The 16516-nt window shown below is 43.0% G+C and overlaps 2 protein-coding genes across 2 annotated transcripts in view; both read right to left on the reverse strand.

Moving 5' to 3' along the window:
- The window catches only part of LOC121548986 (mitogen-activated protein kinase kinase kinase 5-like), a 61898-nt gene extending 54780 nt beyond the window's left edge, over positions 1 to 7118 (reverse strand). The window contains exon 1 of the mRNA XM_041860736.2: positions 6037 to 7118. Within this exon, the coding sequence (XP_041716670.2) occupies positions 6037 to 6451 (415 nt within the window). The 5' untranslated portion in view covers positions 6452 to 7118. The remainder of the gene's footprint in view (positions 1 to 6036) is intronic.
- A 3553-nt stretch (positions 7119 to 10671) lies between these two features.
- On the reverse strand, positions 10672 to 13485 carry LOC121548985 (CCN family member 2). The gene is made up of 5 exons (XM_041860735.2): positions 13165 to 13485; positions 12676 to 12892; positions 12299 to 12553; positions 11974 to 12185; positions 10672 to 11848 (listed from the first exon to the last, which is right to left on the reverse strand). The coding sequence occupies exons 1-5, from the start codon at positions 13222 to 13224 to the stop codon at positions 11552 to 11554; spliced, it is 1041 nt and encodes a 346-aa protein (XP_041716669.1). The 5' UTR covers positions 13225 to 13485; the 3' UTR covers positions 10672 to 11551.
- Between the last annotated feature and the right edge of the window lie 3031 nt (positions 13486 to 16516).

Below are 16516 nucleotides of genomic sequence, written 5' to 3' on the forward strand. Positions count from 1 at the left end.
TCACCGTGGCCTCCACCCATGGCTATTATACCTCTGTAGGAGTGTTACTGGTCAATCAGAAAAAGGCCAGAGGGATTAGGTTCCCTCTTTTACTCTATGCCAAAGAGTGGTCTGACACGGTACTAAATGGGTGTACCTAATAATGTTGACAGGCAAGAAAACTGTAACAGTTCATTCACATATTTAACTTCCTGTAGCTCTACTTCAAGCATATCTTTTGACCACCCACAGTGAATAAATGCCAGCGAGATATACACAAGATGAGAACACTTGAGAATGTAATCATACTTATTTCAGATTGTAGTAAGAAAATTCTCAGGCATTTGCTGAGAATTCGAGCATTTGGCATCACACCATTTTGGATGGATGATTGAATGACTGAAGCTTAATCATTCATTTCTCAGCACATTCCGCTCACTGATAATCCATCTATTATCAAACTATGACAGTGTTGAGTGAAGACATCACTGTCTAGCCATCCATGATGTGTACTTTCCCCTTATCACTCAGGAGGAAAGAGAAGCGTTTACTAGCGCACCAGTGTAAATGGATTTCCCTGGAGCTCAGCCGTACTGAGGAGGGCCTGAGGACGGAACAACCCCATATCGGAAGAATGACGGTCCCTAGTCTCCACTGGAAATGAATGTTTCCCAGACTGCAGTTTTCATTTCCCCAAAGACGCAATATGACCTTGTGTCTGGTAATGACCGTGCAAGAAGGGGCCAGGGGTGACTTAAGCCCAGAGAAATGTGAACATCCTCTGCCAAAATTCCAAGAACAGCAGAGTTCATGTTCTTCGGAGACCTCTATCTGCCGAGTGTGCTCCAATCACATGCCATTATGTTTCCCTGCAGTCAAATTGAAGCGGACTTGAAGAGGGAACTATCAGTGCATCATGATGTCCTACAGTCAGTCAAGAAAAATCAATGGGACTAATATTGAATTCACACAGCATCCAGTGTTGCTAGCTGCTCCTAGGAAGTAATTCAAGCACTCAGGCGTGTATTGTTATTTTCATATCAGGTTTGTTTGCCCATGAAACCAAAACAGTTAAAAGAGGCTTAAGTGACCAAATTAGGTTCAGTGTTGTTATACAAAAACAATCCAAGGAATAAGACACCATATCGGTGTTTAAATTGAGAGTGCATGCCGTGCATGCTTCTATAAATACACCCAGCCATAGGAAAGCATGCAGGGCACTTTTACAATGGTTAATCAGCAGTTTGGAAGCCCTGCCCAAAAATAAGAAATACTACTTTAGAAATGAGTGCAATATGCAGGAAAGAGACAAACCTCAGCCCCGACAGGAGAGGAGAGTAACTTGTCAGTAGAACCAGGGCCTTTGGTAGAAGGAATCCTCGGCTTCTGGTAGTTTAGTTTCTGTTCACACTAGCATATTTCAGAGAGTGAGTAGTGAGTGCCATGGCCCAGGGGGAAAGTGTAAGAACAGAATGTGAAACAAATCTGACAAACACAAGGAGCTGCCTGGTCACTACAGTGCCCGTTGCCAAGATTTGCCTTACACTTCCTGATTGGCCTCTTGTTAAAGAAACAAACAAAACAGAACTTGTTTTTAACAAGAGCTCTTTATTTTAACTAGAGGGGTTTGTTTTCTGTCAAATGAATGATGTCTCAACGTAATCCTATTTAACATGAAGGATACTAATATAGAAAGAGATCACCTGGCAATAACGAAATACAGCACCAATCCACCTTTGTGAGGTCACGCAATAGTTGTTTGAAGCACCTGGAAAAGTGCTAAATGCAATACATTCATATGAATCCTCATGCTTTGTAGATTGTGCCTAGATAATCCCTATCTTCGTGTGAATATCGATATAGGAGGCCATGACCAGCCAGAGTAGATGCTGACTGCCTAATCATGCCGCCATTAATCTGAATCAATCTCACACCCTGCCAACGTCTACAGGTCAGAACTACTCCCATGCCCTTCTGCCAACTGCTGCTGGCACACCTGACACCACATACCAAAACTGCTGATAAAACCTGACAGAGTGCTTTGATCAACCAACACTCTACACCACTTTTTCTGAGGAACATATGGATTTTTCTCTTCCTTTCCAGTAAAGACTGGATTCCCTGGAAAGTAGTGTGGTTGGTGATCCAATTTCTCCTGATCTGATGCTCTCTAGCTCACATGGGCAGCCAGCGTACACATGAGTATGGATAAACAACTTAGTAGACAACCAATAGGAGCAGACAATGACAGCTACCAGCCAGCTTTCAGGTCAGACCAGAGTGCATGTGGGATCTTGTGCTGGAATCCTTTGACAATCAAAACAATGCTGAACGTGGTGTGTGTAGGCCTCTACTGTAATGTTGAGTGACTGATAACATTTGAATCCAGTCTATACTCTATAGACACATCTCCAAAATAGAATTCTCTATCAAAGGACACATTCTTGATTTTACATTCAATCTTTTGTCTCATGTGATACCGCAGCGTTTGGGGAGAGTTGTTCCCTCCAGATGAGGTCTTCTGTACATCACAACAGTCCAACTGTTTCCTTTATGAGAGCCTCCAGGGATATGGTGCTGCAGTTCAGTACTTCCTTTTGGGACAAACTGAAATGAGGAGAGACTGTGGGTGAAACGTCCAGACTTTCTTCTACAGAGATTTACATGGTGGGATTTGGGATGTCATGGATACAGACTCTCAAAAGGACAAACACTAGAGCAACTGAATGGAACACACACTGCGTCCCTGGTGTGAGAAGACACTGTGTACAGGCTTGTCATCTAGTTTGCACAGTCAGACAGTCAATGGTTCAGTTCAGCTCACAGCGGAGCCACTTTAGCTGAGGGGTAAACAAACACTTATACCATGGTAATACTGTTCTCGGGAATTACCATGGACTCTTAAACACTATTGTGCTCCATCCAAATTACACTGAAATGTGGTATAATGATCAAGCATGACGGTACTTTCCTGCATGCCATAGCTATGACTTATACTGCTTCCCAGCACAGTTACAGGTGGCAGTCAGTGCAAGAGTGTTGTCCTCTGGGTATCAACATACAGTAAAGGCAAAACATTATCCATTTGTTTTTTGATGCCCTAAAAAGACTAAAACCATGACCCCTTTTTAACAGTAGCCTACCCCAGTGTTTTCCAACTCCAGTCCTCCAGTACCGCCAACAGCACACATTTTTGTTGTAGCCCCGGACAAACGCACCTGATTTAACTAATTGAAGGCTTGACCATTAGTTGCCAAGTTGAATCAGCTGTGCTTGTTTGGGGCTACAACAAAAATGTGTACCGTTGGGGGTACTCGAGGAGTTGGGAAACACCGGTCAATACCACTGGCTCACTTCATTAGGATGAACGTGTGCTTTGACCTTTATCTATTGAGCTGATGGGGTTAGGTCAATAGCCACTGCTGCTTTTACTCAGCGAGGTCACAACATGTGAACATTTTATGCGAATCTGAACAGCTATTTGATGTACTGTGAAAATGTGCTTCCACCTGCACATTCCTGATGCACTTATTTACATGTTCTGTGAATGCTCCCTTCTTATGAGGTCAGGACTGTCATTCAGAATGTGGTAATATGGTAGTTCAACTTTCCCAAATAAGGAGTAAAGCGTACAGACATCTAGTTCATTGTATACAACAGTTTTCGTTTTTTCTCGTTCCTTGATTCCATGCCTAAAATGTCCTGTTGTAGGAACACGATAAAGAAGTTGGCAATCTATAGGAGCTTCTGTCAGTCATCTCAATAAAGCTTGTGTTTATTTAAACAGATACAAAAGGGGTTTCTGGGAACTGCTTTCCACCTCTCGTGTGTATTATACTGAAAATCCACAGAGGCCCTGTGGAAAATAGCCCAAAAAAAGGGGAAAATTGAGTTCTGATTACACAACCAACAATGTTATGTTATGACAACCAACAAGCTTTTTAGCTGTGATGTCAGCTAAGTCTATACAAAACATAGAAAATGCCCTATTTTATTATGGAATATTATCATGGAGAATATGTAATTAGTGTTATTACAGTGTATATTATGCATATCAGGGATACAACTGCATTATCATCCTATAGAGTTGTAGCCAAAAATATTGACACCCTTGCACTTTTCTTAAATCATTCCCTATTTCTTCTTAAATAAGTTGACAAGTTGACAAAAATTCGATAATTTTGTCCCCACACAATGTTATTGGATTTTCAACATTGCAGAACCAATTTTATTTTTGTAAACTTAAGTTTCGATTTTAATTGACTAAATAAAGAACAATGGCATGGACAAAATGATTGGCTCCACAGAGCTTACTTGGTTGCACAGGGTTGGCCAAGATAATTGCAGACAACGGTTCTTATAGCCATCAATGAGCCTGCTGCACCTTTCTACTGGCAATTTTGACCACTTTTAAGCAGCAGAAAAACTGCTTTAATTCTGCTGTTTTCAGCTCTGCGCCTATAGGTTTTGGATGTGATTCAGATCTGGACTTTTTGCTAGCCACTCCAGAACATTCCAGCATCTCTCTTCTGAGGGCCTGCAGGTAGCCTAGCAGTTAAGAGTGTTAGCACAGTAACGGGAAAGGTTGCTGGTTTGAATCCCAGAGCTGGCTAGGTGAAGAATCTGTCGCTGTGCCCTTGAGCAAGGCACTTAACCCTAATTGCTCCTGCAATTCACTCTGGATAAGAATCTCTGCTAAATGACTCAAATAAAAAAATTCTTCTGAAGCATTCCTGGGTGCTTTTGATGTGTGTTTGGGGTTGTTGTCCTGCTGGAAGAACAACAACCTTCAATAGAGATTCTCATGTTTTGGACTGGGTTGAACATTGGAATCCCAAACACCTGATAATCTGATGATTTCATGATGCCTTGCACACATTCAAAGCCCTCGGTACTGCAAGACATCATGAAATCAGCAGATTATCAAGGTGTTTTGGAGTGCAATGTTCAACCCGGTGTCCAAAAACTGTGTATCTGTTGATGGTTGTGGGTCTTCCAGCAAGTCAATAACCCCAAACTCACATCAAAAGCACCCTGGAATGGTTCAAGAGGGAAAAAAATACTGTTCTGGAGTGGCCAGCGAAGAGTCCGGATCTGAATCACATCCATAACCTATGGTGAGAGCTGAAAACAGCAGTCGGTGGAGGGGAGAATTAGAGCAGTTATCTGCTGAAGCGTGGGCCCAATTGCCAGTAGAAACGTGCAGCAAGGTCATTGATGGCTACAAGAAGCATTTTTGGGCAGTTATTTTGGCCAAAGACTGTGCAACCAAGTACTAGCTCCGGGGTGCCAATAATTTTGTCCATGCCGTATCTTTACAAAAATAAAAATGGTTCTGCAATGTTGAAAATCCAATAACAAGGTGTGGAAAATCTGACTTTTAAGAAGCCCCACTAGGCAACAACACATTTCCATTTGGGATTAAGAGAACATTTTTAGATATATGGGAAAAGGAGGAAAAGTGCTTTAGACAAAAGGTTCAGTTCACTTCTGGAGTCTAATGGTAACTCGAACCTCTGCTCACACTGAGCAGAACAATCCATGACGCTCAGGAGGCTCACTTCTAGAGGCACATTTGTGGAGCAAATTAGACATTCCCCTGTTGAGACTCTCCAGTGCCCTATGTGTTCCAGATTAACACAAATGGGTAGGCTATAGGCTAGGTAGTGGAAATAAATATGTAAACTGGGGAGGTTAATGTAATGATTCTAAACCATGACATGTAAAAATCTTATCTGCAGTTTTTTGTGTGCTCATTGCAACCACAATGGAAGCCCCATTAGAGTGAGTCAAGTGGTGTGGCATGTGGATTAATGTGCACCGTAGCCCCTTTCCCATCCACAGGAATGTTTATTGAACAGTAGTGAACCTGTTTTACCTTTGGTGAATATATGAATGTCCCCTATGTCATGTGTTGTAGGCTGGGATTTGATGTCTAGGGTTTGATTCAGAAGAAAAGACAGTGACAAAAGTCAATATGGTTTGGTTCTGATAGTTTGAGGGCAACATATTCAATAACCCATCTCATGCACTTTGCATGTCATCATCACCGCTTACCTGCATTATAGAACTGGTCAAGCACACACGTCTCTCCAAAGTCGATCTTCCCGAAGTGTATGATTTCCAGTTTACTTCCCACGGACTCGCACGCGTCTTTCAGGCAATGCAGGGCCATGTTCTCTGCGGTGTGCAGCTGAGTGAGCTCGCTGTTGACGACATATGCCACGGTGACAGCCCTGTTTTTACAGTTCCCCGTTGACAACAAGCAGCCACTGTCCATCGGACAGCTCAGGGTACTAGGACTGATGCTTCCGCTGACCACGGAGTCGTGCCAGAATGTCCCGGCTGCGGGGATGGGGTCACTGCTGCCACTTTCTTCCCTGGAGCCAGCAGAGCCCCCGCGGGCACCCTCTGTGTTCGAGCCAGGACCAAAGGAGGGGACCGACAAGGATATCCCTTCATCTTGACTCATTGTTTTTCAAAGTCTGTTTTGTTTGACAATCCCTCTGTGTTGTTATAGATGCTCAGTTGCCCGACATCTCCAAACACCCAAAGTCAACATTACGCACGTTTCCTCACAGACATTCTATGCACAAGTCACGCAAAGAAAATGTGCATAATATTTGAAGGTATTTCAACACAGGTAAACAACAGTCTGGTGATATGGGTCCACCTCCCGTAAATTATTTCTGGTTTCGCATGAAATTGTGCAATCTGCAATGATCATGAACCAAGATAGTGCGCACTACAACCATTGACAGACACTGTTACTGTGAAGTCACGACACATAGGCTACTCATATACAACTAACGATCCTATGGAAAGGAACAGTTACCACTCAATTGCGACATTCTTGCGCGTCTCTAGATCGACTCCACATGGTTTCCGAAGTTGCGCAGGAACACAGGTTTCAGTCGTTACAAATTCCTCATGAGCTTGTTTTCGGTTGATCCATCGCCCTAGAAAGCAGATCGGGGTTGCTGACCAAATCTGTGCAGCCGCGAAATGAATAGCCTATAATTTAGAAATCATGCACATAGAATAATTAATGCCAACGCGAATATTATGTCCAGTCACTGGACCCTACCCTATTTCCACTATTATCTTTCCAGCACAGGCTCACGCACAGTAGCTGGCGGTTGAGCCTTGTTTACGGGGTGGTGACATGACCATATTTGGAACAGTTGGAGCGTATTTCCCCTTAAAGCCACAGTCTGCAATTTTCCAGTAAGAAATATTTCCAGTAATTTTAACTAATGAGTCATACTCATTGATTTTGAGCAGAGGAGACTGGTTGGAGGAGCTATAGGAGGACGGGCTCATTGTAATGGAAGGAATGGAATCAATGGAAAAAAACAAATCAAACACATGGAAACAACGTGTTTGACTCTGTTCCATTGATTCCATTACAACCATTACAATGAGCCTGTCCCCCTATGCTCCTCCCTCTGAATTGAAGGTACATTACTTAAAAATAGGCCAACCCTGACTTTGTCATCCATCAATTGTTCATGTATTTGTTGTCATATGGGTACTGTAAACAAATTGCAGCTTAAAATCATAAAAAACAAAAAAAAACAATTCTGCCCTCATGGGATGTCTTTACTGTACATCACAGTAATCTAGTGCTACAGTATTTGCATTGTATGTGAACATTACACTTGCTCCATTGTTTGTATTTTGTTGGTGGCCCACTCTTTGATGGTATGCAGATCTTACAGTGTGGCTTTAAAGAGACAACAACATGGTCATAGGCTCAATCCACATAATGTTGCCCTTACCCTTTTGTCCTGACCTTTGGGGAATAGGCCCTATCCATCATTTTGGGAAATTCCCAATTTACATTGTGTGGCCTGAAACCAACATGTTACATTATGTAATAGTAGTACTAACCACTATGACAGCTGTTTACAGCATGCGCAGTTTCAATGATTTGCAATTAATCTCAAAATGGTAATAGGCCTATAACTCAGATTGAAGTTTTTGATGTGTTGGCTAATACACAAATCACAAACAGGTCCCAGAGGCGTTATAACACTAGGATCTGTAGAGCAACCACTGGGCTCCCAAGGACTCATGCCATGATATAGATAATCTATAGATTGTATAGAGAACCTATTCAATAATCTCAACTATATACAGTGATAACAATTTCAAGCATATAACCCTTTTGTATTTGACATAAATTGGCCAGCTTCTGTGGGTACCTAATGTAATTCTTCAATAAAGCCTCCCAATGTTTTGGTTCCTACATGCTGCCGCCATCTAGAGGTTAATTTGGGACAGATAAGGTTTGGTTTGGTTATAGCTGTGTGTAGCTCTATGGCGGAGGCACACTGGCTGTGAAATTAGAATTTGTTATAGCCTGCCCTACGCTAGATTTCAGATGTCTATATGTGTAGGCCTATACGTTGTATTTTTTGTGTGTAATTTTACCCCCTTTTCTCCCCAATTTCGTGATATCCAATTGCGATCTTGTCTCATCACTGTAACTCCCAAACAGGCTCGGGAGCGCATGCGTCCTCCGAAACATGATCCGCCAAGCCGCGCTTCTTAACACCTGCTCGCTTAGCCCGGAAGCCAGCCGCACCAATGTGTCGGCCTATACGTTTTTAATGTGTTAGGCCTAACTAGATTTGATAGAAATGACAATAGCTCATGCAATAAAATAAAACTGGTATAATGTATAATAACACTTAATTTCAACCAGAAATTCCCGCAAAATATACGTATTGAGAGCAACAAATAAACAGACTTGGTTTTGTATTACATTCCATTAATTACTTTATTTCCCTGCACCTCAATCTTCCCTTAGACTAGTTTCTTCCTCATGCTATACCCTCATGTAGGCAGAGGGGGACCCCTTGTGGTCAGAGTAGCCTACTGGTGTGGTACTATTATAAGATTTGAAAATAGCTCCCCTGTCAAATGTTGCTACCTTAGTTGCATTCAGCTTCAAAGAGACCCTTGAAACAAAACAGTTTGGTGGTAGCATTTTATTACAACGGTTGACTCTGTCATCATCACAACTGAGACAAAAACTGAAGAACCTTGCATGTGTCAAAATGAATACACCAGGTCATTGGATATACATTGGGGGGCAGTACAGGTTCATTCTAAACCCAGCATCCAGGGACAATGTAGGAAGTGTAGAAGGCAGTGTACAAGGAAGATAATTCTGGAGGGAAAACGTTTACTACAGGTGAAGCACTTTATTCAAATCATGAGGTACAATTAAAGGGATGTGGGTACTTTTGCTTATCAACCAGTGACCAGTTGTAGAGTACACATCTGGCCTGATGTGATATCTGATAATCTAAGTAGCTTATGTCCTATGTTCTCAAAGTAATTTATTTAACCAGGTAAGTTGACTGAGAACACATTCTCATTTACAGCAATGACCTGGGGAATAGTTACAGGGGAGAGGAGGTGGTGATGAATGAGCCAATCGGAAGCTGGGGATGATTAGGTGGCATGAGGGCTAGATTGGGAATTTAGCCAGGCCACTGGGGTTAATACCCCTATTCTTAGTACAAGTGTCCACAAAGAGTCAGGACAGCCATTTAACGTACCATCCAAAAGACGGCACCCTACACAGGGTAATGTCCCCAATCACTGTCCTAGGGCATTGTGATATATATGTTTTTAGACCAGAGGAAAGCGTGCCATCTACTGGCCCTCCAACACCACTTCCAGCAGCATCTGGTCTCCCATCCAGGGCCCGACCAGGACCAACCCGGCATAACTTCAGAGGCACATTCAACTAGTTAAAGCCTCCTCAATATCATTAATAAAACATATCACACTATATTGTTGATATGAATGTCTCACACTGTAGTCACCCCCCAACAACAACATGAGCCAGACTAAGTCTAAATTCAGTCAAGACTTTTGAGAAAAAAAGCAGATGAAAAGAGCCCTTTGTGGAGCGTCTGGGTGGATTTACAGGTTTTAGACCCAATGGCTCTTTCATTTCGTCTGGAAAACAACCAAAGACCCTGCTACTCAGTGACAGGAAAAGGATTTACACTGTGTTAATCAGCCAATTACTGTATATATTTTTGTGGCTTATCCTTTGGTGTGAGGTAAGTCCCGTTTCTCGATCCCCATCATATATGTGTCTGTGTTGTCTTTGATGTTGAACCAGGCCTAGTTCAGTGTGGTGTGAGTTTTACCAGTGGCGGGACACTGATAGTGAGTGTTAAAGCACAAGGCTGCCAGTTAGACTGCTCTTTTCCTCAGACCCTGCCAGAGTCTGTTTCCTTAGTCTGCTGTCTGGTTAGTGTGTAAATGGACAGGCAGCACACCGCTCCATCCACGCATCACAGGGCAGAGAAAAGAGGGCTTTAGAAAAACGTGTTGGACGGGCTGGCAGTCTTCTGCTGGTATTATTTGTGGCTAAAAAGTGACACAGACTACACCTTACTAGAGACTGGGTGGCCTGACAAAGCTTGGACCTGGAACGCACACAATCAAATGGAGTGGAATTTCAGTGGTTTGACTGCTGTTGTTGAACTGAACGTGGGAACACCTAACTGCTGTGTAAACATGTGCTAACTTATTAGTGGTTGATTTCATATGGTAAAGTTCAGGATATAATTTGGGTGTGATGAGGGGAGTAGATGAAGTTCTGTAGGGTAGGCTACCTTTTAAAGCCGAAAGAGTGAAACAAAGAAAGGGAGGAAGACATCATGTTTATATAAAAAATATATTTTATTCCAAACTACAAAAGTGAAAACATGTAAATTTGTTGTCACACTTCTCAATAAAATAGTACACAAAACTGTCACAGGAACAGTCAAACCCAGCAAATAAGCTATCATTAAACATATTGAAGGAAGAGAAAAACACGTTTAAATTAACTTAAACAACTGTACAACAATATGTACAATATTTACAGCATCAATAATATAAAAAGGAATGAAGCTACAAATCTTTTTTTTGACAAAATACTGATTCCTTCCTTGCAACCTGAATCAGTCAGTCAAAGTCAAACACCTCTTTTCTCAGTGCTGTGGCAAACCCTCAAAGCATGCACACTACGCTCCTTGTCTGGAAGGACGGCTGTTTTTCAGCATGGTCTGAACCATGACCTGTCATTAACACTGCAACAGTTAGGCTCTGCAAACAGTGAACTATACACAAGGGCACATTCAACCAGTATTCTGGTGGGTAAAGGATTTAAGTTTCCCTACTGGGGTTGAAAGTCTTCACCCTTTGTTACTGCAAGTGCTCAGAGGTTGGAAACAGCCCAGTTAATTAGGTGCCCACCACAGTTTAGGGGGAGGGGAACATGGCATCAGCCAATTAGTTACAACAACATAGGTTGTCACATAGTAGAACTATAGTGCAGTATTATTTTTGGGGCCGCAGAGCAGCCCCCTGTCTTTCCCCCCTCTTTAGGGCAAGTGGCCCTAAACATCCATCAATACACTCATACATATTGAATATACGCATATAGAAAATTACAACCCAAAAGACAAACAAATGTTGTGCTGCGAGATGAGATGGATATCTGTTGGATTCAAGTTAAGAGTCATTCGTTGTTTTTGCTTTTTGGTGATGTAATTGTTTACGCCATGTCTCCCAGCATCTTCTTGTAGTACATGGACTCAAAGATGTCATTCTCGCCGGGGCAGTTGTAGTGGCACGCACAGGTCTTGATGAACATCATCTGCTTCTTCATGACCTGACCGTCGGGGCATTTGAACTCCATGGGCAGGGTGGTGGTTCTGTGGGGGGTGCAGCAGCGACCATCGGTGCACACTCCGCAGAACTTGGGGCGGTAGGACTTCGTGGTGGTGCAGCCAGAGATCTCAAACTTCATGGGCTTGGACACTCTTGGAGTGCGGATGCATTTCTTTCCTTTCTGTAAGAGCAAAGCAAAGCGTAAAAAAAACAAGAATTAGTGACCATTCCTTTACTATTGATTGGAGGAGGTTTGTCTGTTGTAGTGAAAGGGTTGGTTGGGTAGTGGTTGAAGAATGTGCTTACCCTAATGCTCTGCTCCATGTGGGACTCGCAGGGTCTGACCATGCACAGGCGGGACTGTTTCTCCAGGCGGCACTCGCGGTTGTCGTTGGTTACTTTGGTGGAGATGCCCAGGCCACAGGTCTTAGAGCAGGCGCTCCACTCAGTGGTCTGGACCAGGCAGTTCTCCCTCATCATGGAGGGGTCAGGCCCGTAGGTCTCCTCCTCTCTGTAAGCTGCAGGCAAAGAAGGGGAAGTGACATTAGACTCTCTATCTCTAAACTCAAAAGTTGACCAGATTATATAATTAGAATGTAGGCAACTGTATGTGTCTAAGACTGAAACTCACCAGCGAGAGCAGAGCCCACAAAGCTATTTGAGTTTTGGGGGGCATCGCACACCCACTCCTCGCAGCACTTCTCAGGCACTTTGACGCGGCGGGGCATGGGGCAGTCAGGGCTGGGCAGGCGGATGTCCATCCTGCACAGGGGCACACAGCCCACGGCACCGTCCAGACACGTGCACTGGTATTTACAGCTGCTCTGGAAGGACTCTCCACTCCTGTACACCATCCCTCCCATCACACAGGTGGCACCACCCTTAGCTGTGGGAGGAAGAGGAGGAGAAGAGATTGTCACATCTCCAGTCACACAAACATCAGCAGAGGAAAATAATCAAAGAGTCAGTGTATTCAAACCACAAAGAAGCCTGTTGAGAGTGACTCACCTGTGCAGACTCCTATGCGGCGGTTGATGGGGGAGCCGAATTCACAGAAGAGTCCTTTGTGGGGGTCGCACATGTCCCTCTCTGTGCAAAGCTCGCCCATCTGTTTGGCACACACCCTGCAGCAGCCGCAGGCATCGGGCACCAGGCTCACACCAGGGGGACACTGGGGGGGCACATCAGGACAACTACACTGCCCACTGCACTCCTGAGCCACAGCCTAAGGGACAAAGAGATAGGAGTCCGGTTAGACCCTGAGCACATGGTAACAACAACTACTAACGTTACAGTTCATCAGCCCCAAGAGCTAGGGCATCATACAGCCTTTTGTAACTGTGTTAACAAAATATATCTATTTACATTTCAACTGCTGTTGTAATAGGCTAGACATGCTGATAGCTCGTGGCTGTCTGTCTGGTACATGGTACATAGACATAGCAATACAGTTCCCATATAACTTGACAGTCTCAGGAAAAAGGGTCTTGCACTTACCAGGTAGGAGAGAGTGAAGCAGAAGAAAGAAATCAGTCTCATGTTCATTCCAGCAGACATTTTGCTTTTCTTTGTTTTTTTCTGTCTTAGACAAAAATAAGTCTTCAGGTTCTTCAAAAGTCTTCCCTAGTCTCTTGCGAGTAGTCAGGGAGCTTGTCGTCTTATCGAGTAGATCTCGTTGTTAAGAAGTTTCTCGTTCTGGTTCTTTCACAGTTAAGTTCTCGTAGTTATCTTGGTTAAAGCTAGAGTTTAGCTTCAGTAGTAGAGCTGTTGCTGTAGCTCTCTCTTGGATGAGGAGTTGTTCTGTGTCTGAAGCTAGGAGCTCTCCCTGCCTTTATACACCCAGGGCTGCAGTGACGTGCCAATGGCTGAATGGAGTCCTGGACAAACATGGACATTCTTGGCATTCTTTCCTAGTTTCCTGCCCCCCCCCCGACATATCTCATTCCTCCTGTCTGAAACCAAAGTGCTGTCACATATCAAAATAAAAGTGCATTCTTGGCACTATCCCTCAACTTTCCCTTTTATGTGTAATCGGCGGTTGTGTTCTATCCCGGAGAGAGACCGTAAACCTCCCATGTTATTGGGATAGCTGCCTCACTGTTCTCTTAGTGACTTCAAAGACTTTAAATACCTATTATTACAGTTGTATTTTATTATGAAAGGAAGGGCTGTAGTGTAGTTCAGGGCTAGATTTAGTCACCGTTACAAAAGAGTACCGTTATAAAATCCCTCTACACCTTCAGGGCTGTTTTTCTATTTGGAAAATAACATACTGCACAGAAAAACAGATGTATGATATATATAGCCTTCCTAAGTCTAATAAGTCATCGGTATTGGGATTTAATCAACAAGTCCTTAATAAAGGGGGTTTGTACAGTATAAAACCACATCATGTCTAGTTAACAGACTCTCATAAGTTCTATTCATTGGTTTTAATCACATACTTTTTGTGCTTTCACCTCACTAATAAGGTTTAGTCTATGGACTTTAAAGCATAGTTGTGCCACATTCCTGGTGTGGGATTCTATTTTGCTCCATCAGTATCTAGACACTGAGCAGACTTGAGGATTGCAGGAAAGCGGCTAGACTCTGGGGTTTGTATATTTTTGAAGAAAGGATCACACAAGCCCCAGACTCTCCACCTCAGTCTTATGAAAGGCAGCCCTGCTCCTCACCAGCCACCGAATCGGAAATGAAAAACTCCAAGAGAAAACTCAGAGCTGGAGGAATGTGCGGCTGCGCCAGCAGACATACTATTACTGCATGCATACACCGACTGGGAGGAAGCGTGGCCTTATATGGGAATCTTCACTAGCAGCATCTGTCTTTCCCTTTTTTCCACCGTGGTTTGAGCAGAAAGTACAGTATGCGCTCCTCAGGGTCTGTACTGTCTGTAAATGTTCTCGCTGGACGGTGTGTGGAATGGTAATGTACCCTGTCTGTCAACACAGATTAATTTGTGGCCAAGCAGAGGCTGCCTGTTCCTTAACCCCGTTGTGTCAAATAGTTGCAGCTTATCGCAATTTCGTATTTGAAAATGCGCTCGATTTCCTGAATCAATAACAGTGTGGTGTGGCTTTCCATTGCAGTGTTGGATGAACTGAACTCCCCTCCACAGGGCAGTGTTTAATAAACCACTGTGTGTGGTAAGACTTAGCTGTGTATTAGCATCAGATTCCCTGTCTTAGGCTGTTGTCCTGGAGCTCTCATTAGTGCTCTCGCTCTCTCTCTCTCTCTCTCTCTCTCTCTCTCTCTCTCTCTCTCTCTCTCTCTCTCTCTCTCTCTCTCTCTTAGCCCCCTCAGCCTGCTGGTGTGCACCTTTCTCCCCAAGACATTCCTCACTCAATGGAGCATAGGTAAATACTTTAAGGTCTGTTAACCTTTAATGTCATGCTCTCTGGTTTTCACTGGTGGCTAAAAGGGGTCTGAAACTCAAGCTTAGGCATGGCAAGTATTCCAAATTCAACATTCCACATGCGGTGCAATTGGGGTCCAATTTGGGATAAGTGATTGGGTGCTAATGTTGGAGTGACAGGAAGAAGTTAGCTAGGGTCAAAGGTCAAGAACTGGTGACGTAATGGAAAGGATTCCACATTCAGTGTAAATAAAGTACCCAGTAGATATGTACTTCACTGTGGGATGTAGCAGAGCTGACCATGTGACTAACTTTCCCATTCCGTCAATGGAAGAGGGTGTTGTGGTTAAAATAATTGCTGTGGTTTATTGTTCCCAGTACAAAAAAAACAAACACACATAGCTAGCTACATCAGTGTATTAAACATTCTGCCAAGGAGTAATTGTCTGTGCAGTGTTATTTCAGTTCTCTCCATTTCCATTTCCACTTCAAGTCTTTGTCCCAAATAGCACCCTGTGGGCCTTAGTCAAAAGTAGTGCACTATAAAGGGAATAGGGTGTTATTTGGGACAAAGCCCTGTTCTGTCTGCAGTTGACGTGACTGTGTTCATATGACAAATGTTCTCTCTGAGGTATTCCATCTATGTGATGATTGTATTTTTAACCAAACCAGAGATCTTATCTATGATTAAAATGGAATTGGACATTCTGTGGTCTAAAACCCCTCTGTTTTCATTTTCCCAATGTTTATTTTTGTGTCCTTCCAGAAAAGACACGCCATGTAAAATGTAAATGGGATTGGATAGAAGCAATTCATATTGCCTCCAGACAATTTATGTGTGTCATACCCTGTTAAAACCGTGTATTAAAAACACTACCTTTAATACAGCTTTAGTTGCTGAGCCTATGTTGTTTTGCAGTGCATCAAACACTTGTGTTACTTTCATGTGTACGTTTCTAAGAAACGACATGTTAATCATTCTTTAATGGGCCATCCTATTAATTATTTTGACCTTTGCATTGCTCTGAACTTAAGTAAACTGCTTTGGTTTAGCCAAAAAGAAGCCATGTGAAGTTTTTGGGCCAATCATGGGAACTCGGGGTTTGCTGTTGCATGGGACTTTTGAGTCACTCAAATGGGTCATTCTGCTCGAGCTGTGAGAGACGGACACTATGTAGATGAGCTTGAACTTTTACATCTCAAGAACTATCTATCTGAAGAACTCGATCTACAGTGGGGAGAACAAGTATTTGATACACTACCAATTTTGCAGGTTTTCCTACTTACAAAGCATGTAGAGGTCTGTAATTTTTATCATAGGTACACTTCAACTGTGAGAGACGGAATCTAAAACAAAAATCCTGAAAATCACATTGTATGATTTTTAAGTAATTAATTTGCATTTTATTGCATGACATAAGTATTTGATACATCAGAAAAGCAGAACTTAATATTTGGTACAGAAACCTTTGTTTGCAATTACAGAGATCATAC

The sequence above is a fragment of the Coregonus clupeaformis genome, chromosome 33 (assembly GCF_020615455.1).
Source record: "Coregonus clupeaformis isolate EN_2021a chromosome 33, ASM2061545v1, whole genome shotgun sequence".
Taxonomy (NCBI): Eukaryota; Metazoa; Chordata; class Actinopteri; order Salmoniformes; family Salmonidae; genus Coregonus; species Coregonus clupeaformis.